Here is a 24,013-nt window from a genome sequence, read left to right as displayed (position 1 = left end):
CTGCACAGTAATTATTAGAAACTGCTAACACTTGCCACAATCCTCTTCCATTTTTAAATAAGCCCAATGACATGAATGGATAATTGAGATGATTTCAAGAAGCTATAGATGAACTCATTTACAAAAAACTGTTGTTTGTATGGTTCAGCAATTTTACTATCAGAGAGAAACAAAAATCTGAAAATGGAAAAGAGCCAACTGCCGACAGCCAATTCCTAAGAACACATCTGTACACTCCAAATTCATTATTAAGTACGCATGAATTAAGTTAGAAATCTTAAAAGGAGTTTTTAGGTTACCATTAAATATTTTAGAGAAAAATTTTGCATTTAGAAGCAGTTATGCAAATTGTACTCACCCTATTCCTTGAGCTATATGCTCCAGTTGCCGACACATGCAAGTTCTAACTTCATATTCCACATCCTGGCACAGTGATTTTACCAATGGAAGAACCTCTCTTTTAATACTAAAAATGTGAACGTTTTTTATTAATACACAGAACAAGAACATATAAAATCCACTCTGCAGTACTCAAATTTTACCTATATATTACTTCTAATGGCAATTTTTTTTAAACTAATTTATCACACATGGTAAATGATTTTTCTGAGAATTTGCAATTCTAAAACAATACTGTACATCAGACACAAATATGTGCTATAAAGAAACAGAAAAAGGATTATTTACAGTCATAAATTGCTCATATTTCATCTATTATTTTTTTAAACTACAAAAATAGTAGGTAGACTTAGAGATGCTGTCCTCATTTAATAACCATCTTCAGTACAATTTTTGAACAGCCACTGTAAGAATACAAAGAATTATATAAATGGAAGTGCAAAGCCCAATTAATTGTCTCTAATACCTCATCTTTGGTATGCATGTATCACCAAAGAGATATTTGGGAAGAAAGTAGAAAAACAACTTAAGATTACAAGCTTCAGTAGTGCAATTGTCTTTATGCAAGTAGAGCCAAGTATTCATGTTAAATCAATGGCAGATACAAAAATAACTATTTTGAATTCTATTTAAGTAAAAACACATACTATAATTGGCAGAATCAGCCATTGTGTTTCCTTCCACTGCCCAAGATGCTGTCATGAGTATTCATAAAATATCTCTATCCAAATCCTTATGTTGTTGCAAAACTCAAGAGAAACAATATGAAGCCACAGACAAGCAAATTTTCAAGCCAGCTTGCACAGCCTCCACCCATCCCAGTGAAAATTAATTTACCTCTTACAGCAAAATTTGGCCTCAAGTTTCAAAAATTGTACAAAGTCTTGGGAGTTTGGCATTTGAGAATACTCTGAAGTAGGGACTAGTTCCAAAAAAGACTTGTTTTTAACTAGCTGTTGGAACAGAGGGTAGAAAAACTAATGTTCTATTCCAAGGTCGGGACTTTTTCAATAGTCTATAAAATAACCTGGGAGTCATGTGAAATACAAAAGAAAGGTTTTTAATTATAGTATAAATTTTATGAGGAAAAATGGTGCCATTCTGAAGAAGAATGTGAAGATATGCTTATATATTGCCTACTCCTGAGGCCAGACACGTCTCCTGAGCCTCTACCAAGACCCCTGCTGCAAGGGGAATGAGAGTGTATCATGAATCTTACTCAGCCTGCCACATTCTAAACCTGTGGATCCAGGTCTCTCTTCAGCCCTCTGAACTGCACTCAGAGCCCTCTACCGGAGGATCAATATGTCCCAGAAAATTCTCAGCCATCTTCTGAACACGTAGCTTCTGTACAGAAATTGTGCTATTATCTGTTCACTGAAATGAGGGGTTTCCTATTTCTGAACAGCAAGGAATCATATTAAAGAAACCCAACAAAAGAAGGTATGATTATTTGAACTTTTTATGGCTAACACTATTGTAATTTCTCATAAGATTCCAAGTGATCTGGAAATTCACTTAATTTTCGTGAGAATATAACATCAAATAAATAAAAGCAATTGTGATTCTGCCAGAATGCTACAAATTTTGAAGATTCAAAGGCTTTGGTAACATTCTCAAACTACTTTACCATGCTCATTTCCTTTTCATTGCTTCTAGTTCTTTTTTATTGACAAAAAAAAAAAAATCATAATTTAAAGAAATTTATTCCTAAATGTCTTGTCATGTGGTCCTGTTGTTCATCTTTTCTGTTATGCTGAATTCTTGCATTCTGGGGCAGATCAAAATCATTATTAGAGTGGACTTCCTCAGCTAGGCATGGTTTCTGTGCATTTAGTAGCCCTCAGTAGATTTCTTTCGTAATGCAAAATCACATGTGGCCAATTGCCTGGATAGCAAAAACATTTGGTGAAATGGTCCTACTATCGTAAGACTGGATAAACTGTCCAAAGAATGTACCATACCAACTGCTTTGGGCAGATAAATTATACAGATTTACTTTCGTCATTGCTTCCCTCTTCTGCACCACTGTCCAAACCCACAGACACTGAATCTAAGAGCTGGATAATACCAGGCAACAACAATGGCTCCTGATACATCTCCGTATAATTAGGGATAGAAAAAAATATATCTATATATTAGATTTGGTTAGACAAATAAAAAGTTAGGAACGGTATTCTTCTCTATGACAAGAAACTCTAAGGTGATGAAGTTGTGTTTTGTCTCTGTAAATTGCAGAGAAATCCAGTTTGGCTTATTTCCTAGTAAGAAAAACAATATGGAAAAATGGCATGAAAATGGTACCCATTCAAAACTGTGGAAGAACATACACACTGAAGTTATAAACTGATAAACATCAGCAAGTCTGAATATGCTAGTTATCTAATGAACATTTTTTTTACTATTAATAAATATCCAGATAAAGGGATCTGTAAAAAGAAAATATTTAATTTTGCAATAAAGTCTACTTTTCTTGTAGTAATTTTTGCCCACTAATAGAGAAATAGTGGTATATACTGTGGAATGAAAATATATGTAGTGTCTACTTACATATGAGCTTCAAATTTGTTAGCTAATTTTCCCATGATTTTACAACTAACTAAGCGGGACTGAAGTGTTTGAGAAAGCTGTGCTTTGGAAACAAGTGGATTCAGGATCTATATGAAAGAAAAAAGAAGAAATGTGAACAGAAGAAATGTGAGCAGTAAATAATGTATTCCCCTTCTTAAAAAAAAAAAATCTATAAAAACGTATCCCAAATGTCATATACCCCTTTCATGGAATTAATCAGTACTAACAATAATAATGCCTATGTATGTTAACAGTCTATTGGAAAGCTGTATTTAATATTCAGTGCTAACTATAACATACGAAACCCATATTTTGGCCCAAATAGCAGTTTATGATTCACATCACAGCCACAGTTTTACATCTGTCTACTTGTGTCTTTATTTTGAGACTAAGTTGTATACAAATATTTATAGCTATTAACTGGTAATTTTCACAAAAGTTGTTAAATATGTTCCTGCACAAGAAAAAAAAATGCAGAGAAAGGAAAAGGAAGCTTCTCTGAGATTCTTTCTCATAAGTTTTCCCAGGAAACACCACTTCTGATGTAAAGTTTTGAGGCAATGATCCCTCTTGATCATGCATACTTTGGGGATCTGTAGGGAAGAGGTTTCATTTCCATACAGATGCAGAAAACCTGCATCTTTGTTGGATCACCTCTGTGGTGCCAGAAACAAACTAAGAAAGGCCTGCAGAGCACCATATTTACATTTTTTTTGCCCAGAAATAATCACAGAAATCCAGGTGCCAGGCCAAAAGGAACATTACAGAGAGGTATCTCCTGTAGTCTGCCACAGTTCCTCACTCAATCTCTTGTGCAGAGCTCCACAAAAGGATAATATCCAGGGCAGGAAAGTCCAACAAAATTCTAAAAGCATTTTTCTCCTCCTCTTACCAGCTGAAATGTTGAGGTAAGAGAATCTTACCACTGTAAGGACAAATATATCACCCAGACTAGAATTAGTACATGAAGTATGCTTCTAACTGTAACACTGCATAAAGAAACATATTATTACCTACAAAACTGTGTATTACTTATTTAGTCTTTGAACTATGACAGCAAACACACCATGTCTAATAATACTAACTCCAATTACTGACCTAGACACAGTCTATCCCATGAAGTGGCCATTGCCAGAGACAGGATACTGGGTTAGGCTGACCTAACCCAGGTGTGGTCTGACACACACACCTTTCCTTATGTCCTTGAAATCTAGGATTGTCCTATGATTTTTACTTACAAAAAAAAATTAACAACTAGAATATTCCAAGTTTTCTGATACAAAGATCCTTCAAGTAACACGAAAGGCTCCTTTTCAGATTCCGGTTTCTGTATAGCTGCTGAATCAACACTGCTTTATCAAGTTGTGATCTTCCCAAAGCAAATTTTTGTGGAAACTTATAAATGTGTTCCTAGAGACAAATCAGGGGAGAAACTCCATCTTGTTTAAATGGCATCTTTAAAATTACATTACAATTAGATTTTGGAGGTGACTAGAATAATTTCTCTTTTTTTTCCCCAACCTAACTTTTCACCCTTCAGAAGTTTATTTTTTAAACAGTGCTGGATTTCAATTACCCACTAATTTTCATGAGTATTTTTGTACTACACAAACGATAATATATTTAAATCTCCATATTGTTTTGAATTATAAATACAGTAAAATATGCCTGTTGCAAAGCTTTTAAACTTAACAATGAAATATGAATACTCAAAACAAAACTGAATAAATTAGCTGAGTAAAGGGGAGTGACATTATGACTTAGTGACAGATTTTCTTCCTCTTTCTTGAGCTACACAGTGAAAAATTAAGGGTGTTTCCAGGGCATTAGGTTTTTGGTACATCAAGAACAACTGAAATACACAATGAAACGGATCTCTAGCATTCAGTCCCATTTAGAAGAAATCAGAATTTTAGTCCAGTAGAAAACAAAAATGTAGTTCTTTAATGAAGACGACACAGAATGAGATACTATCCTGTAAACCAAAACAGGATACATGAAAAAGTTACTGAGAATACTAAGTGCAAGGGAAGTGTTACAGTAAATAGTTTATTTGCTGAAGAACACTAAAATTTTTTAGGATGACCTTTCTGTCTTGCCTTTTAGCACATTCCTTTCTCACAGCATGTTCCGCAAGCATTACTGTTTTCACAGGCACAGAACTGCCACAAATCTTACTGAAGTGAATGAGACTTGCAGGGAACTACAATCTTACAAAATATTATTAATTTGTTGTTAGTGGGAGAATATTATTACCTCGTGTCTGATAGTCTCTTTTGGTAAAGCTTCTATTACAGCAAGAAGAGTTTCTAGCCATGCATTGCTGACACCTGTTAGAAAGAAATGGGTTATGTGTTATGTTGTACATATAACAAGTATAACAAAACACACACCAGTTTTACAAAATTAGTTCCCATTTTTTAAACTCATCTCTTCAAGGAGCTATATATCTAAAAGCCACTAAATTAATATTCAAGACTTCAAACACTCATTAAGAGTGTAGGATAGATGAGAAGCAAATTCTGTTCCGATAGAGGAAAATAATTATCCTGTTTGTTTTGAAAAGACGATTTCCCTCATTTAGAAGCATATTCTTTCTTATACCCACTGAAACTTTCTAGTTTTACAATAGGTCCTTTTTTCTTCCTATCCTAAAAACAGTGTCAAAGAAGTTAAGAAAAACTAATCATTACAGAAGAAACGTCAACCATTCTCCCTCTATTTTCTCAGCCATGGAACCCTGGTACTTCAGTAGAAGCTTGGACTTAGTAACAACTTTGGGATTTAGTCCTTCAGACAAAGTGTTTTTGTTTGCTTCAATCAGAATTACATTTAAATATCAGTATGTAAGTGGTCAGCATGCAAAAATCTTTTCATTCATGCAAGTCTAGATACAAAGTCACAGTGACCGCACTCACTGCTTTACACAGTATTGTACAATCACTAAGGAAACAAAACATATAGGAGTAATCAGCATAGTTGTACAGCCCTGACCTGCATCTCTGTGTTCCAGGTGCTGGAGAATGATGTGTAGGAAGGAGTGCGAGTACGTATGAATGGACACTGACTCCTCTTGCAGAACAGTCAAAAATGAAACAGCAGCTGTTAACTGCATTTCCACTCCTGCAACATGCAGCACCTCCTGTATAATTACAAATTATATCAAATTTAGAGCATGAGGCAGAAATAAACTGCAAGAACATTCAAATTCTTACATTCACTTTTTAGAGTGAATATGCAACAACCTGGGTAAACTACAAAATTGGCTGCAAAATTATTTTCTCTTAACAGCAATTACTTGGAGATATTAAATCTCTTATAGCATGAACCTTTTAAGAAAAATAAAGTTAATTATAATATTTTTTGTACTTTCAGTTTCACCAACGCATATGAGTGGATTTTTCAGCTTTACAAAATGAGAGGTAAAAAGAGACCAGCCAACGATTGCACTTCTGCTGTTTATGCACATGAATAAAAAAGAAATATTTCATTCATCCAGTGAGAGATACTAAAATAGCAGAAGGCAATTTAAATTTCATCCCTTGCCAACTGACATAGAACACAAATGAAAATGAATATATATATATAGTCTTAAGAATAAAGCAAGATGTACTAGAATATTTATCTAGGTAGCAGCATTTACTAGTACTTAGCTTTAACATACAAGAATACAATTAATTAGGCTGTCTTTAAAAGCACCCATTCAGAAGTTAAACAAATATAATACGGGAATGAAATATTACTAAATTTTTTGAATGAAACAAAAAGGAAACTTAAATTTCAGATTTATGCACATGCCTAAGAGCTTGTAGGATGCAATCTATGACACAGCATTCATTGTAAGTATGTACATATCTATCAGCTAGGTGAACATTGCATTTGTTTACTTCTCTAACTGTATCTCTCTATCTCATGAGAAAATAAAGTGCATTATTCTACTACTAAAGCATTACACTCATTTTACAAATTATTCCAAAGTCAGTAAGAGTTTAATGCCCTTACTTCCTATTTAACACTTTACATATGTGGTTTTGCTTCTTTTTTTAAAGTGCTTGAGAGGAACCGTGTTTTCTCAGATCACATATCAAAAATCAATAAGCTGATATTTTAATTTTAAAAATAAGAAAATATCCATTATGCACCTAAGTATTATATAGCAGAGGAATTTTGCTGAGAAAATACAGTTTGCAGAGAACATCTCAGAAATTATTTAGTAGACTTTGCTTACTTCAAAGTAAAACAACAAGAAGTTTTCATTACACAAATGTCAACCAGTTTGTGTGTGCAAATGTATAATTTCTAGTTTATCTGATTTCAGTGAGAACCATTACTTATCTCTCAACAGCTGTCTCAGTTTACAGCTGTGTATACTTGTAACAGCATTCTCTGTGCCCCTGCTCCCCCAAATGAAAAAAAGAAACAGCATTGTGCAGCTTACCAATCAAAGTGTGATAAAATATTTGCATTCAATAGCCACAGGAACCGCCCTCTTGTTATCTCAACAGCCTATCTCTGCCCTTGTTCCTCCGTTGTTATTACAACAGCCAAGAATAAGGACACCTACCAATTTTGTAATTTGAATGTTTCTGGGATCAGAATACCTGTGCATACTGTTCTGGGATTTTGGCTTACGCTTGTTAAAAAAAAAAAAAATCCCCAAAATAATCAAAAGAACTACCTACACACTGTAGATGCTAAGACACCACTGCAGACCAGAACATAATGGAGCTGAATTCAATTTTATTTACGAATTCACTCTGTACGCAATGCAAACAGGGTTACTTACCATCAAATAAAGTTTCCAAATAGTCTCCTCCACAGATCCACACAACTCTGGATAATCATGTGTGAGAACACATTCTCTGGATGTGCCTCCTCATGGACCTCGGGAGACACTGAAATGTAAATTTCTAGATTGCTTACCTGCCTGCATTGATGTTTGCACTCAGAACTGTACAGTTCCACATATGAAAATGTATGGGTCTCCTCATTCCAATTTCACTGAACTCAAGTTGAGTGACTTAAATTTACTTAATATAAATTTATTTATTTAGAAAGTAATTAATTTTCTAATTAATTTAGAAATACATGGATCCTCCACAGCTTCTCACTCTGGAGGAAAAAAGCTTTTCCTGTCTATCTTATTCAGACAAGCGTATTTAATGGAATTTAAGGGTATTAGCATGTTCTTGAACTATTCTAATGTCTACGAGTTAAACTCAGGCATCAAAACTTGCAAAATTTAGAAAGCCTGGCTTATTCCATTAATTGGAAAACAGAAAATTCACCTCACACTTTATGTCCTGCAGCAACAGAATTCTCTTGAAAGAACGCTGCAAGCAGAAACATTGTCAGTCGCTTTAGTAACTGCGTTGATATGACAGAAATCTTCATTTAGGACTAGAAAGAGACAGAAATAATGGAGATTACAGAAGCTCAAAGATACAATGAGTATGGACCTTAAAAAAATCAATGTTAGGTATAGGACAGAGTGAAAATCACCCCACCTCTTCTTAAACTATAAAATCAACTAGGCAAAAAGAAAAGCTTTCAAGGGGAGACTGATATATTAGGAAAATAAGTAACTGTGAAAATTCGTTTGGAACTAATCAGACAGCACCAAATAAGGCTTGATGTATACACTTCAACAGGAGTAGCCCTAGTTTTCTGCAATCACAGCATTTGGAAATCTCTCTTACTAGTCAATCAGATAGACACCTGCAATCTCCCTCCACTGCTTCTGGCGGCAGTGCCCAAAGATGGAAAACAGGGAAAATACTACTAATATCATTTGAAAGGAGCCATTTGGTGCACAACAAGAAACGCTGAGAAGAAAGTCTAAGCTTTCGCTAAATCTCATTTCAATGACTTCCAAGGTTCATGAGGAGGTGCATGCAGAAATCCAGAGAGTGGGGATCTCTATGCAAAAGAACCCATACAAGGATGACACTTCATTTTAACTGTAGAATTTTAAAAAATATTTCATAATCTCATTCCTATGTTAACATCTAAATGATATACAACATATTTGTTTTATTAGCATAACCAAAATACTGACACACAATTTAATCATTACTTAGATCTGGCATATTTGTTGACATATTGTATGTTTGATTTTGCTCATCTCAGACCTAAAACACTTATGTTAAATATATAAAGGGTCTTTGATATCATTTTAATTTAATTAGGTTTTAAGGAATGATAAGCAATTTGCATATATCTATTTCTATATTTATTTATAAAAGTAACCAGGTTATCAATTTCTCACAAGTGAAATAAAAATTTGTAATGTACCCAGCCAGAACATTCCTTGCATTTATTTCTTCCTATATCTGTTTTATCCTCAGCTCTAATAAAAACAATATTTTTTTTTTGCTTTTGGGTTTCTGCAAGTATGCTAAATAAGTACACTGGTTTCCCTACACAGTTATATGGTGACGATACTTTCAGATAAATAGCACCCTGAAACTACTATACAACTCATTTTTCATGTGCAAATTTGAATTCACATATTATTTTTCCCAATCTACAGAAGTGAAACCAAGTGCAGGAATTTAAGTCAGCTTATTTCCCTGCAATGCCAGACTACATTTGCAAGACTCTAATCGCAGTTGAGTTCGATTATGCCTTTATAGGCTATAACAGTTTCCATTTAATGGTCAGGACTATTCCTCCAAAAAAACCAAGGATAAGGGGAAAAAAAAAAAAAATCAAGTGCTTAATGATGCCAAATACGGTTTTGCAGTTAAAAGTGCAGTGAACATGGGTACAACGGAACTGTTCTTCTATTACAGATTAAATAAATATTAGATAACAGAACACCATTGAAGAACCTGCTTTATAAGAGTATAGCCACAGAAAGAAATTTAACTCATATACATTGCAGAAAGTTTTAATTTATAAAGCTTAAACCTGAAAGGAACACTTAGATTTAGACTGACCTCATTATATTTCACTCTCTTACCTCTGCCTTGAGCACATGAACTTAAGTTTCATTTAATTTATCATCTAGGAAGCTATTCAGTTTGGATTTAAATGACACTGCAAGATGAAAAACACACTACTTTTCTCAGTTATTTGCTCAAAGATTGATTGGATTTATTATTAAAATTGTCTGCTTCATTTCTAATATTTCTGTCTTCAATTCCTAACTCTTTTTTTTCATATACTGTTTTCAGTTGAATGTTCTTCAATATTATGCAGGAAGATATTTTTACAGAGTAATTAAGTACTGCCTGATCTAAACACACTGAGCTCCAACTCCCACCATACAAGTATTTTCCAGGCCCTAGGCCCCAATCATGCTAATGATCATCCTTTTAAATTCTTCCTCCATCCCTATATAAAAAACCTAAGACTAGAATCAAAAATTGTATTCCCATATTAGACTGTTTATTAAAGACAGAGAGGCAAAGACTACCAATCCTCCACACCCTGACAAACAAGGGTAAAAAAACCTCAGCATTTATTATTACTCCTTCATTTCAGGAAGAACTCTGCTCTCAAAGCAGAAACTCCAGAGACAAAAATGGATTTGGTATGTTAAACAGACAATAAAAAAAAAAAAACCCACTTTTCTTGAAACCAGTAGGTTGGTTTAGGAAAGAAGGCATTATGAATGTCAGAATAACATGTGGTAGTAACTGCAGAAACTTGATGTAAGTTAAAGGGTTTTCAATTATTTTGCAACTTCAAGTCATTCTTTTTCTCAAAGCATTTTTTTTTAATACACATATATATTTTTAAACAAAATGCCTATTGACCTGCATCGTATAGCACAGAATATGATAACTAGAAGTACTTTAATGTTTTCTAAACAATCTGTCAGTCTATACTAGTCCTCAGTTCTGAGGACAGCTATTTCTTGGCCATTTGCTGAATTTAAATAATCAGACAAGTTGGAACAGCTCCTCTTAAGAAATAGGAGTCTCCTGGGATCACAGAAGTTTCAGGAGATAATATAAAGTTGAAAGGTGATGTCTGATATTCACAGAATCACAGAATGGTTGAAGTTGGAAGGGACCCCTGGAGGTCATCTGGTCCAATCCCCCTGCTCAAGCAAGGCCACCTAGAGCCAGAACATGTCCAGACAGCTTTTGAATACCTCCAAGGAGGGAGACCACAACCTCTCTGGGCAACCTGTGCCAGTGCTCGGTCACCCTCACAGTGGAAAAGTGTTTCCTGACGTTCAGAGGGAACCTCCCGTGTTTCAGTTTGTGCCCACTGCCTCTCACCCCATCACCGGGTATCACTGAAAAGAGCCTGGCTCTGTCCTCTTTGCATCCTCCCTTCAGGTATTTATATACATTGATAAGATCCCCTTCAAGCCTTCTCTTCTGCAGGCTGAACAGTCTCAGCCCTCTCAGCCTTTCCTCAGAAGAGATGCTCTAGTCCCTTAATCCTCTTTAATATGCCCATGTCTCTCTTGTACTGGGGACAGTGCTCCAGGTGTAGTAGAGTAAAAGGTGGAGTGGAGGGGAAGGATCACCTTCCTCAAACTGCTGGCAATGTTTTGTCTAATGCAGCCCAGGATGCTTTGCAGCAGGGGCACACTGCTGGCTCATGCTCAACTTGGTGTCCACCAGGACCCCCTTGCCCTTTTCTGCAAAGCTGCTTTCCAGCTGAGTGGCCCCCAGCATGTATCGGTGCATGGAATATTACTGAGTACATCTACCACATGGAACCTAAGATGACTCCGCAGTAGGGCTTGCATTTAAATATCCTACAGAAGAATATTTGCTAAGTAATCAAGTTGAGGACTGCCTACATATTTGTTCCTCATCTTTCAGTCAATCAATTCATAACAAATGAGCAGAATGTAACTCATTAAGTTAGTTTTTCACAAGTACTGAACTATTCCTTGAGCAGCCTTTTTCTTAAGATTAGTAGACAGTGGGAGGATTCAGTTTAAGACCAACTCCACAGGCAGTAAGAAATACACCAAGTACTTTTTCATAATATGGTATTTTTTCTGGAATACTTTTATTAATATAATGTTAAGGTAGCTGCCTTAAAAGTAAAAATAAAAAAGCTGAGAGATATATCCACAAAGCTTTTCAATAAAAGCAGCAATTGATTTCTTCAAAACTTCAGCAAAGAAAACCATGAAATGTAAATGAGAATTTACTGGAGCAAACAAGTATAATTTCCACATGGGCCCACTTTGCTATTTAGTAATCATCTCCTCAGTAGAGAGAAATCTGTGTAACATAAGCATGTGACTCAGCCATGTCACCTTTGTTACTAATAAAATTACATACTTTCTTACACCTGGAAATGAGAATCTCATACAGATATAGCAAGAAAACTCACAGCAGCTGCTACAGAAGACTTTTTCTTCTCATCCCTAAAGTGCTTGAGATAGAGAAGACAAGGTGGTAGCTGAGGAGATTTTTAACATAACTCAAACTTTCAGTTCAATGTATTTTAGATCATCAAATTCATATTTAGCTTGAATCAGTAACTAGTTAAACTCTTTCTGTCTTTCTGATGTGATCTAAATATTCTTCTTAAGCATTAGTTGTTTGCAACAAGAAAATAACATTCCTGTTGGCAAATTGTGTTAAAAAGGGAAAGAATTTTAAATTATATGGGGGGAAAAAACCCTAAATTCTACAAAGCATCCTGGTAAAATCATGACTGAATCACACTACTGAAAATGTCAAACATATCTCTAAAAATGTATGGGGAAACTGAGTCTGTCCATAAAATTATGAACACAACTCAATGCTTTGAAAATAAAATTTCTACAAGAAACCCTTGAGATTTTTACCTCTTTTCCCACAGAGAGAACATACATTCAAACAGCTACTACAGCCAAACAGCTACTAACAAACATAATGTTCCTTTAGCTGACGATTTGTATAAATTAGAACCAGGTTAGTATCAAACTGATCAATTGCATGAGACCAGGCCAGAGACTGTTCTAAATCAAAACTTTGATTTAATCACATGAAAACTGTCAATGGTATCAGTAGAAGACTGACAATATACTGATCCAATGAAAAAAAAACCCTCAGAAATTTGCTGTTACCAAAATAAACTTTCAGATATTTTGATAGCCAAAACCAATGTATTTTTCCACTCAGCTGGTAGCCTTAAAATCAATGAAAATCACTCTAACAGGCAGGCTAACATAATCAAAGTCTTAATTCCTGTTGTAGCCTTACACAGAGTTATCAGACTTATTTAAGTTATTTAGCTTTAGAGTTACTAGGCTTTGCGTTTGTGATGCAGTTTGTTCTTATTTGGCTGAAGCTGCTCCTTAAACCACACCTTAAATGAACTTTTTCATTTCTTCTAGGCAAGGGGTCATACCTGGGGCAGAGTGAAAATACAGAGATATTTATCTTCCTTAAAATCATAGAATGGTTTGGATTGGAAGGAACCTTTAAAGGTCATCTAGTCCAACCCCCCCTGCAGTGAGCAGGGATATCTTCAACTAGATCAGGTTGCTCACAGCCCCGTCCAACCTGACCTTGAAGGTTTCCAGGGATGGGGGCATCCACCACCTCTCTGGGCAACCTGTGCCAGTGTTTCACCACCCTCAGCGTAAAAAATTTCTTCCTTATATCTAGCCTAAATCTACGCCCCTTTAGTTTAAAGTCATTCCCCCTTGTCCTGTCGCAACAGGCCCTACTGAAAAGTCTGTCCCCATCTTTCTTTTAAGCCCCCTTGAAGTACTGAAACGCGACAACGAGCTCTCCCCGGAGCCTTCTCTTGTCCAGGTGAAACAACCCAAATATCCTTTATACAAACACATCTGCATATAAAATTACTGTATAACATTATATGGCCAGCATGCATCTACCACAGCTAGCAGTGGCTTACTAAAAATGTGGAGGGCAGCACGTGAAAATTCAGACAGCTAAAAGCAAAGTATACTTTTCTAGATAGTGGCATGAAAATCTTAATGTTTGGATGGAAGGAGATTGAGAGTGTCAAAATGAATCATTATGACTGGCTGGTCCTCAAAAAAAGTTCTCAAAAAGCTGTCAAACACACTGGTAAATCTTTAGAATATGTAAATAGTATTAATTCTGCTTCCTTTTCCTGTTCTAACAGTTTTCAAAAAATAAAATACCTGCAATACTTTGTAAATTCAGTGAATTAACGTGGAAGATCTACTGGACATACTTCTCCTAGAGAGTGAGCTTGCAATGAAAGTGAGGGGTTTTTGCCTTTGTTAAAATACTTATACTGGCAGAAAGAGATACATTCAAACCTCCCCACACACAACTTACTCTGATTTTCGGTAAAACCCGACGAAGTGTTTCTGCAGGATTCTGTCGCATCAGGACTGGAAGATTTGCCACCACACTTGTTCCTTGGATATCCTGGCCAGAACTTACAAAAATATATACATACAATACGTTACTCTCTGTGATGGTTACAAGCTCACAGCTTTCATTTAAAAAAACAAAACAAAACAAAAAAAACAACAACAACAAACCCAAGGTTGTTCATATAGTAAGTCAAGAGAGGCATTACTTTTTTTTTTAATATAATATGTAGTAGAAAACAACATTAAAATATCAACCATAAAAGCTGTTACGTATCATTTCTAATATGGAATGTTCTAATTTTTAGTGTAGCTTTGGAAAAAATATAAAATGTTTGAAAGATCTTTTCAAACTGGATGATCAAGGCAGTGGTTTTGTGGAAGCTTTTATATTTTAACAATACAAGTGATAAAGCACAGGAAGGGGACAAACAAGATATAAATGAAAACTACACTCAACATACAACAGTTTAACAGAAATCTACCATTTTTTCCTTTTTGTAGGGAAAACAGTCAGATGTATGATCAGATGTATATTGACAAACATGATTAAAACACGATGCAAAAACTTGGTTAGATTACAGATCTTGTACGTTTCTCATCCTGTCTCTCTCAATGGTATCCTGCAATTGAAAAAGGGGGGGGGGGGGGGAGCAGGATGGAAGGGAAAGGGTAGGCAGCAATGAAGAAAAGGCGCGAGATGAAAACAAAAACTACCCAAGTGGATAGGCTTCCAGAACAGAATCAGAAAGAGAAAGGGTCTGGATGCCAAAATTAAAAATAAAACTAAACATCAACACATCCTTTTTCCTCTTTAAATGCATAAAATCCATTTTGCTAAACAAATTCAGATTTGTTCCAACACCTAAGCAGCTCATTTTTAAATAAGCACACAGAGCTCAACTGTACACATGCAAGCATTTTTCTTAGTGTGACATTACTATTAAATGTACAATATGAGTATACACATAATTTAAAAAAAAAATCATAGTAAAACTACTTTTAAATACTTCCATATACCACTCCCCATTCCGTCATCATTCCAAGTTTTCTTACTGAAATACGTGAGCTCAGGAAGGGGACTAGGTACCTAAATTGGTCACAGGACAGTAGATTTGCACAACCACCTTCCAGTTTTGTTCTGCCTCTGAAGTATATTAGGGAATTCACAGTTAAGATGCAAAGCCTTCCTGCAGCATTGAGAGCTGAAAAGATCTTTACACATTCCATTAATGCTCCACATCATCCTCAACATTCATGTCTTTCAGAAGATCAAATGATATTATAGGTACACTCAAGCAGGCCAATTTAGATCTATTTTGTTAAATGCATACAAATGTGCTTTTAAAAATGAGGATAGGTTTGTAAAATAAGCAAAAAGCAAAAGTAAAAGCTTTGATTAAAATCCACAGAGATTAAAATACCCCAACAGAAATATTGTAATATCCTACTGGGAAGATTTTTTTTCTTTGCACTTTATAATTTCCCAGTGAAAATATTCAAACAACAATTAGGTATCACCAACATTAACTTAATAGTGTTTAGCAAACTGCAATTTCAGTGTATTTTTGAAAGAAAGTATTCGTCACTATCCTCGCAAAGATAATTTTCCATGTTAGAAGGCAGTATGTTCTGGAAGATTAAGTACAGGCTGGAAGGCAGGAATTCAAATCCTCTTTGCAAGGTGGAGAGTCACACACACCCCAGTTCACTTCTGTGTTACGTTTCCATTCTGCAGACGGGTGTAATTACCTAACTCACCAGCTACAAACGATCACGCTGTATAAGGGTCTTAACATGGGAAAACCTCTCCCCCAACAAAACCTTCCCCTTCCAGAAACAGTAAATCTTGCTATGGCAGATATGTCTCATTTTTAGTACAGAATAACACAAAGCGCCTGTAATCTGAAAGCACGTATCTAAAGCATATATGATGTGTGTCTGCCTCTAAGATAATTTCCCTTTAAAATCAATGGAGAGAAGTAGGACTCGATAAAGAGCAATTTATCTCAGCCTAAATAGATGAGATGAACCATGCCACTGAAGTGCCTGTTTCCCTCTACCGCCTGTAAAGGCAGACACAAAGACTAGCACTCCTGCATGTACCTGTACTGTAATTAAATGATGGCTCCTGCCCGCAGAAACACATTACAAGCCTCAGTCCTACAGGCATTCATGTTTATGCATAACTTCACCATTGCAAGTAGTCCCATTGATTTCTCACCTAGTAATATATTAACATCTTTAGAAATGCTTGTGTGATTATAGCACCTAACTAATATAGCTAATTTGGGACAAAACAAAACATCCCTACTTCCCTGAATTTCAGAGCAATCAAGAAGGATCCATCACAAACTTAGTCATGGCAATAACTGTTATAAACAGTGCTATACACCATGAATGCCGGGAACCAGTATTTTTGTCTTTTTTAATGGACCATATACACCTTAAATATTACAAGGATAAGAACCCAAATAGACAAGTTATCATAAATTCTAAGGTAAGTAACAAGTAAGCAGAAAGCTGTGAGCACTGTACTGAGGTTATCACACATTGCTGCCATCAGGGCTGCAACATCCTGACCCGCTGAGCAAAATTTGGGAATCATTCCCAGAGCAGAGACTTCACCTTTATTGCGCCTATACATTTATAATAATAAAGAGTGAACAAAAATCACAGCCAGGGATGGAGGTCAGCACAGATGAAAAAAAAAAATACACTGAAATTCACAATATCAGAATGTAATAACAAAAATACTTATAAACAAAATTTAACAAGCTGAAAACAGGACAAATTTAAGATACATAATTTTAAGGTCAAGAAGAAAAGGCTTGACAGAGCATAAAAGCAATCACCATTTCCTATATTTTTTTAATACGGGTTATCTTTTTCTCTTGGTATCTACCTTACTTTAGGAATACAGGAAATTACTAATCCAATACTGCCTTTTTTTTTTTTTTTTTTGTGTTGCATGTGTTTAAATACAGTGTGTACTCTAACTGAGAAAATGTATCAGTATTTTTGTAGTTTTTTAATCCTCTGTTAAGACTACTACTGATGTAAAATTAAGCTAATGTGATTTTCTTAAAAAGTATTAGGAACCAATTTTCTGGCTAGTTACCATATACACCACTCTGTATTTTTAACTGTTGTCTGTAAACACAAGAATGCTGACAAGTTTTGACAGGGCAAAGCTACATCAAAGCCCTTTTTAATGCCATTCAAAACCAGCAAGAATGGATGAGTACAGATTTTCAGACTGATTTTAATATTAGTATCCCTGCAATCTTATTTGTAAACATGTATGAGCTCTCTCTATAAAAACACTTCTCCAAGTAACATCTAAACTCAGTGAAAGGACAGTATTCTGTCAACTACTGAAAATGTACTTAGTGATTAATATCTGGTCTATTTACAGGTTGCAATATTTTTGCATTATTCAAAACCATTTTATTATCTAATTTAAAGCCATGAATATTAAAGCCTTTCATGTTTATGGCAGATTTCTCCAAGTACCACATACTAATTCCAGCAAAGCTTTAAAGCAGAACTGAGAAACCTAGAGCTCACAGGGTAGAAAAGGGTCACAGGGTGGATGAGCTCCACAACTTCTTACAATACAACTTGCAAGGAAAAGATGCATACTTTTGTATTATCCAGCAATAATGCAAAAGGTCAAGGTAACTTGGAGAAGTTATTTAATTGAAAATTTTATTCGTGTTGTATCAAGATAGAAAAAATCCTAACTGCTAAAAAATGCAACCAAAATGCAACCTTTATCCATCAGAAATTTAAAGAAAAGGGGAGTATTTCCCTTTAAACCAGAAATGCTTAGTATCTGGCTTGCTGCCAATTAAGAATGTGAAGCAGGAGGCATTTCAACACCTACACAGCCTGTAATTTTCCAACTGCGCAATATTTTTCTTCTATTTCTACCAAAGAAGCTGCACCATAGATTTTCTTTAAATATCAAAGGCTTCAGGATTATAGTGAATTATTGCTAAATGCTCAGATTTAGACATTTTTGTACTAATAAATATATTAAAATAAATGCTAAATCTTTTCTTCAGAGTCACAGTAAGCTCAATGTAATGAAGGTGCCATTCCTTTATTAACAGTTCTAACTATAGAAGAACTCAACAGAGCCCTATACTTAGAAGCAATTTAGCTCAACCTCTTTTGTGCTAGCAAAATCCACATAGATATCATTTAAATATAAAACTTCAGGACTCATCTTCTGAGTTCATCCTACAGGAGATCCCAGTGACTTTACAATGCTGGGAATCCTCAACCAGAGGGGAAAGCTCTCACGCCTGAACACTTCTGTCCTAATACTCACTGCCTCTGCAACACCAGCTGCTCGCTGCCAGCTGGCAGTACCAGAACTGGTCTAGCTACAAGGCTCATTGAAGAGCTGGTACTTCTCAAGCGCAAGCGTAGCACTAAGCCTCTCCCTCTAGCCCCTGCATTTTTTACTTGATTTTTCTACCCTCATAAAAAGAAATCTACATTATATTTGGGACTGCCTTGAGACTGGAGCAAATCCTCCTAGAAACCATTTATAAACATACGAAGGACAAAAAAAGTGACTGGGAGTCATCAGCCTGGATTTGTGAAGGGGAAATCATGCCTGACCAACCAACTTGACAGCCTTCTACAACAAGATGACTGGCTTGGATGGTGGGAGTTGTTTATATTATTTTAGCAAAGCTTTTGACATCAATATCCTCATAGATAAATTGATGAAGTACAAGCTAGGTAAATGGAAAGTGATGCAGACTGAAAACTGGCTGAACTGTCGAGCTTAAAGGGTTGTGATCAGTGGCAAGGCACCCAGCTGGAAGCCAGCCACAAGTGGTTTACCTCAGAGGTCTACACTGGGGGCAATACTCTTTAACGTCTTCATTAATGACCTGGATGATAGGACAGAGCGCACCTTCAGCTAGTATGCAGATGGCAGAAAACCAGGAGGAGGGGTTGATAGACCAGATGGTTGTGCTGCCTCAACAAACCAACAGGGATCTTAGGAAGTTCAACAATGGGAAATGCAAGTCCTCCAGCTGTGAGGAATAACCCCGTGCACCAGTACAGGCTGGGGGCCTGCCAACTGGAAAGTAGCTCGGCAGGAAAGGACCTGAAGGTTCCTATGGACACCAAGCTGACCAGAAGCCAGCAATGCATCCTTGTGGCAAAGGCGGCTGACAGCATCCTGGGCTGCACTAGGAAGAGCATCACCAGCGGCTCAAGGGAGGCAATTATTCTTCTCCATTCAGCACAAGAAACTCATAGACAGGTGAGTCCACCAATGGGCCACTAAAATTATTAAGGGATTACAGCATCCAATATTTGAGCAGAAGCTTAGACAACAGGGATTTTTAGTCTCGAGAAGAGAAGGCTCAGGGTCCTTATTTAATACGTATAAAAAGAAAACTGAGGCAGATTCTTCCCAGTGATGCCCAGTGACAGGATGAGAGGCAATGGGGACAAATTCAATACACAGAAAATTGCACTTAAACCTTAAAAAAAAGTTCTGCTATGTCAGAGTGCTCAAACATTGGAATGAGTTGCCCAGACAGGTGGTAGAGTCTCCATCCTTAGGATTCAAAATCCTGAGTTCAGGACAAGACCTTGAACATACTGTTCTAATTGACACTGCTTTGAGCAGGGAGGTGGACTAGATGATCTCCAGAGGTCCCTTCCCACCAAAACTATACTATGATTCTATGATTATATTCAGGATAGGTGTTTCCAGGTTCGCAAACTTTCAGAAAGCTCAGGGCAGACAATAAGATTTCTTACATTTAAAATAACTAACTACTTAAAATGGATGCTTAAAAATTCAATTTGAGTTTAATTTTTAAAGCATTTTTAAAAAAAGATTCTGCAAAATAAGAACAAAAAAGTTTAAAAAGTCCCTGGGAACTCAATTAGGAACATTTGTATCTGGAAAGGGAATGAAGGACTACAGCTCCTTCTACAGCATGAAGAAAGAAGATTAGTCACTGAATGTTCCCCAAGATAATATTACCACAAAGGAGTTTGAAAAAGAGAATATAGATTTACATCTCTCTGTCCTTCATTTGCACTAGCCTGCAAAACACGATGACAGGAGCAGAATACAGCATTGTAAAGACGACTGAGGTACAATGTTTGCCCAAGCCCTAACTAAAGCACTGTTTATGAACTGACTTTTCTTTAACACTGTGGCTAACTGTATCAGTTCAGCAAAAATTATTTGCTAAACAGTCATTGTTGAATCAACCACTGAAGTCTGTGCTTTGCATAACTTAGTTTTACAAAGCTAGAAGTTCTGATGGATGGCTGCAGGGGATTACAGTGTTAACACCCCATAAGTGACACTGTTTTCAGTGCAAGACTCCAAAATGCTTTGTGTTGGCCTAAATCTGCATTTCTTGAAAACAGAAGTAAAAATTTACCAACTTCAATGAGTGAGGGACTAGAATAACATGATAAAAAAAATGAATAAAGTATTCAATAACTAATTAGGTATTAGGAAAAAGAAATTCACAAAGAACCTTGTCAAACATTGGAACAGGGTGCCCAGAGGTTGGGGGATCCTTGGAGACATTCAAAACTCATCTGGACAATGTCTTGAGCAACCTGATCTAACACCAAATTACAGTACAACTTGGCAGTTGACCTTGCTTTGAGCAGGGCATTGGACCAAACGACCTCCAGAGGTCCCCAACCACATAAACTATTCTATGACTGTGATTCGTAAATCCTAAACTTAATTTCCTATTTGTATAAAAGCTCAGTATCTGACAGGATTTAGCCTATTCAGAATGATTCAGTATCAATTCTCCTTGCAGGATTTCTGTTCTCCTGTACAATATACTGGTTGCCAAGGCAAACTAGAAATCCAGATAAATATTTCTGTCAATAACATAAAAGTGCTTGGCCCCTAAGACTTCCTTAGAGAATCTTCTTTACTTTTATTGTGAAGATTTTTGTATAGCAGTCTTTCCTATGCAGACGGGGAGACAGCCTTAAAATTTATTAAACTGCTTTCTACGTACTACTCTCGCTAAGTAAAAACTAACACTTTTACAAGTTTTATTTTTTAATTTTGTTTTTGATTGTATAATTTCAGGTTTTTGGTAACAAAAAGGGGAAAAAATTCTAGAAAGTAGAAAAATGTCTTGAAATCACAAATATTGATGAGTGATTTTAAGACTAAATTTCATTTTATTTCAAGGTGAATACTCGAATACTCCTTTGATAAAATACAATCTGGTATTTTCTGTAGAAGTACAATCCTTTCTTAACATCGGTGTAAAGCAGTAACTTTCCTTTTATTTCATGTTATGTATGCTTACATTTTAAGTATAGTTCTGTAAACATAAATTATATAACAGGAGTGTCTGAACATCTATTTGACATATATTGTAATAAGTCTATTATAAACAGACCCAGACCCATGGAAGGATCTGCCATTTCATCAAAATAACTTCCTTTAAGAGCGTCAGTTGAACAAAGGCTGAGAAGCATGAGCTGTACAAATATTAACACAGTCTTGAAACTATATATTACAAGTGAGATTTTATAGACCATAAGTGCTGTAGAAAATTGTTTGTATATTATCCTCTGCCATGTTGCAAGTGACAAATAAAAGTATCTGGAATCAAAATGATGTTTTATCTGATAATTTGCCCTGGGATTTGAAACTGTAAAGATACACGAGATATTTGGGATATATTTTTAAAATCACATACCTGATGTATCAAACTGCTTACATTTCTGGCATTGTACAGTAACCGCCAAAAAAAAAAAAAAAGAGGCTTCCTTCTCAAAAAAAGCTAGTACAAGAATTTAAAAAACAGTACTCATTTAGACACACACATATATATAATTACAGATCTGTGTATCATATGAACTATTTTATATATTATAACCCAATCTTACGTATTAAAATATGATATCGGGGCTCCTAAGCTGTATGCTGTGCTTTCTTCACTGTCAGAACACCTTTTGAAGACCACCGTTAGCTGGGCACCATATGTAACAACCTCAAAACTCATTTAAATTGTCCTAGAAGCCAATGGCCTTTTTCTGTATGTACTAATACACTATAACATTTATGTATGCAAGCCTTCATATATATGAAATCTATGATAATATGCAAGATTCTAGAATAGGGATATAAACCAGACTGTAACTAAGTCCAAAACTGTGATGGGGCCAAAGAAGAATTAAGCAGCTTTGTCCTTTAACCCTTTTCTCCCTCCCTCTGTTACCTGTCTAGCCAGAGCAAATAAAGAGAAGAAACTCTATTTTCAGGGTTCTATAATTTTGCTGAAAATAAGATAGAATAAAATGAATCTGAAAATGTAACAGCTGATTAATATTAATTTTCAAGAACTCAGAAGTCCTGATAATATCACGGTATGAACATCTCCTTGCAATTGACATTGTAACCCTTTTCTATTAAAATCTCATTTTCAAAACCACTTTCTCATCCTGATCATCTACTTCAGATATATGTGCCCATGGTCATTTTACAGCACATCTGAATAAAATCTACATGATCTATATGTTAAAAAAAGAAGAAATTAATCTGATCTTAGTACACATCTGAACATGCACCACTACACGTGAAACTTCTAGTGCAATTAAAGTAAGAATGGAAAACCCAGATTTAGCTGCACAGTAGTTTTGTATTCATAGTAACCTTGTTTACCAGGATCAGTTTGGTCAACTGAAGTTTCTTATTTCTGTTTGCTTGCTGAACAGCTGTCAAAGAGAGAAAGGATTTCTAATTCATACAAATACTCCTTTCTGTTCTTGAGCCAAAATAAATGTACTATAATGACACAATAACTTCATTCTTCCTAATATCATCAGTTTCTGCGAGTTTAGACACTAATTACTATGAGGAAACATTAAGCTCTTCTCCCTTGAATTTTAAGAAAAGTTTCAATATAAAAAGCGCCTCAAAGGAACACATTTTTCCTCTCAAATATTACCCTAGTATCAACGTTACTATCTCCTAGAAGGTAAGTGTTTCCTCTTCCTTAGATGACTTGTAACACATATTGCATTTTGTATGGTCTCTGGGTAGAATTCATCTTGGTGTTTTTTATTTTGAATCTAAATTTGAAAAGTAAACCCAGTCTTTTCACTCCAAGATCAAGATAATGCAATTTCCAATTCATAGGTAATATAACAAAAACGAGCCAGTAGCTGATATTATTTTTCCCTCTGCCCAGTCCTCATTCGCTGACTCAGAATTTATAATTTTCACTTGCAACAAGATTTGTCATTTCACAGCATGCATACGATATGATGTAAGAAATCTTCTGAAAAAGTACAAGGCCTGTAATTTTTCTACACAGAAAGTGAGAAAAAAAAATCACAGATGCTAACCAAATTCTAGAAGGGTAAATTACTTCTGCTGACCTAAATTTATCTTATAGTCTAATTTAGACACAGGATCTCTTTTCATTCTCCAGTCTTATTTTTTTGTATCAGTATATTTCATCCAGAGAGGTAGCTATTTGTGGCATGAAAGAGATGAACACTTCAAATGACCTAACAAGTACTAAAATCTCCTTAGAGTCTTCTTCAACTCATGGGTCTTATACACAATAGATCCAAAAGCTCCCACTTTATTACTTATCTGTGTGCCTTTCTACCATGCATTCTCATCCTTTCTGACCATAACATATTCCATCTTGTATCAATTCCATATTTTTTTTCATAGCAACTCTAATCTAATAGTTGTGGAAATTGATGTGAATC

The 24,013-nt window shown here is 35.6% G+C and overlaps 1 protein-coding gene across 13 annotated transcripts in view; it reads right to left on the bottom strand.

The window, feature by feature from the left end:
- The window catches only part of PPP4R4 (protein phosphatase 4 regulatory subunit 4), a 90,034-nt gene that overhangs the window by 38,193 nt on the left and 27,828 nt on the right, over positions 1–24,013 (bottom strand). For all 13 annotated transcript variants that reach the window (XM_076345353.1, XM_076345351.1, XM_076345355.1 and 10 more), the window contains 5 exons: positions 14,214–14,316; positions 5,965–6,112; positions 5,227–5,300; positions 2,950–3,056; positions 359–466 (listed from right to left, as the gene is read on the bottom strand). In XM_076345353.1, coding sequence (XP_076201468.1) covers positions 359–466; positions 2,950–3,056; positions 5,227–5,300; positions 5,965–6,112; positions 14,214–14,264 — 488 coding nt within the window. In that variant the 5' untranslated portion in view covers positions 14,265–14,316. The remainder of the gene's footprint in view (positions 1–358; positions 467–2,949; positions 3,057–5,226; positions 5,301–5,964; positions 6,113–14,213; positions 14,317–24,013) is intronic.

The sequence above is a fragment of the Aptenodytes patagonicus genome, chromosome 7, assembly GCF_965638725.1.
Source record: "Aptenodytes patagonicus chromosome 7, bAptPat1.pri.cur, whole genome shotgun sequence".
Taxonomy (NCBI): Eukaryota; Metazoa; Chordata; class Aves; order Sphenisciformes; family Spheniscidae; genus Aptenodytes; species Aptenodytes patagonicus.
Note: the sequence above shows the minus strand (reverse complement) of the source record. Positions and strands in the feature narration are given on the sequence as shown.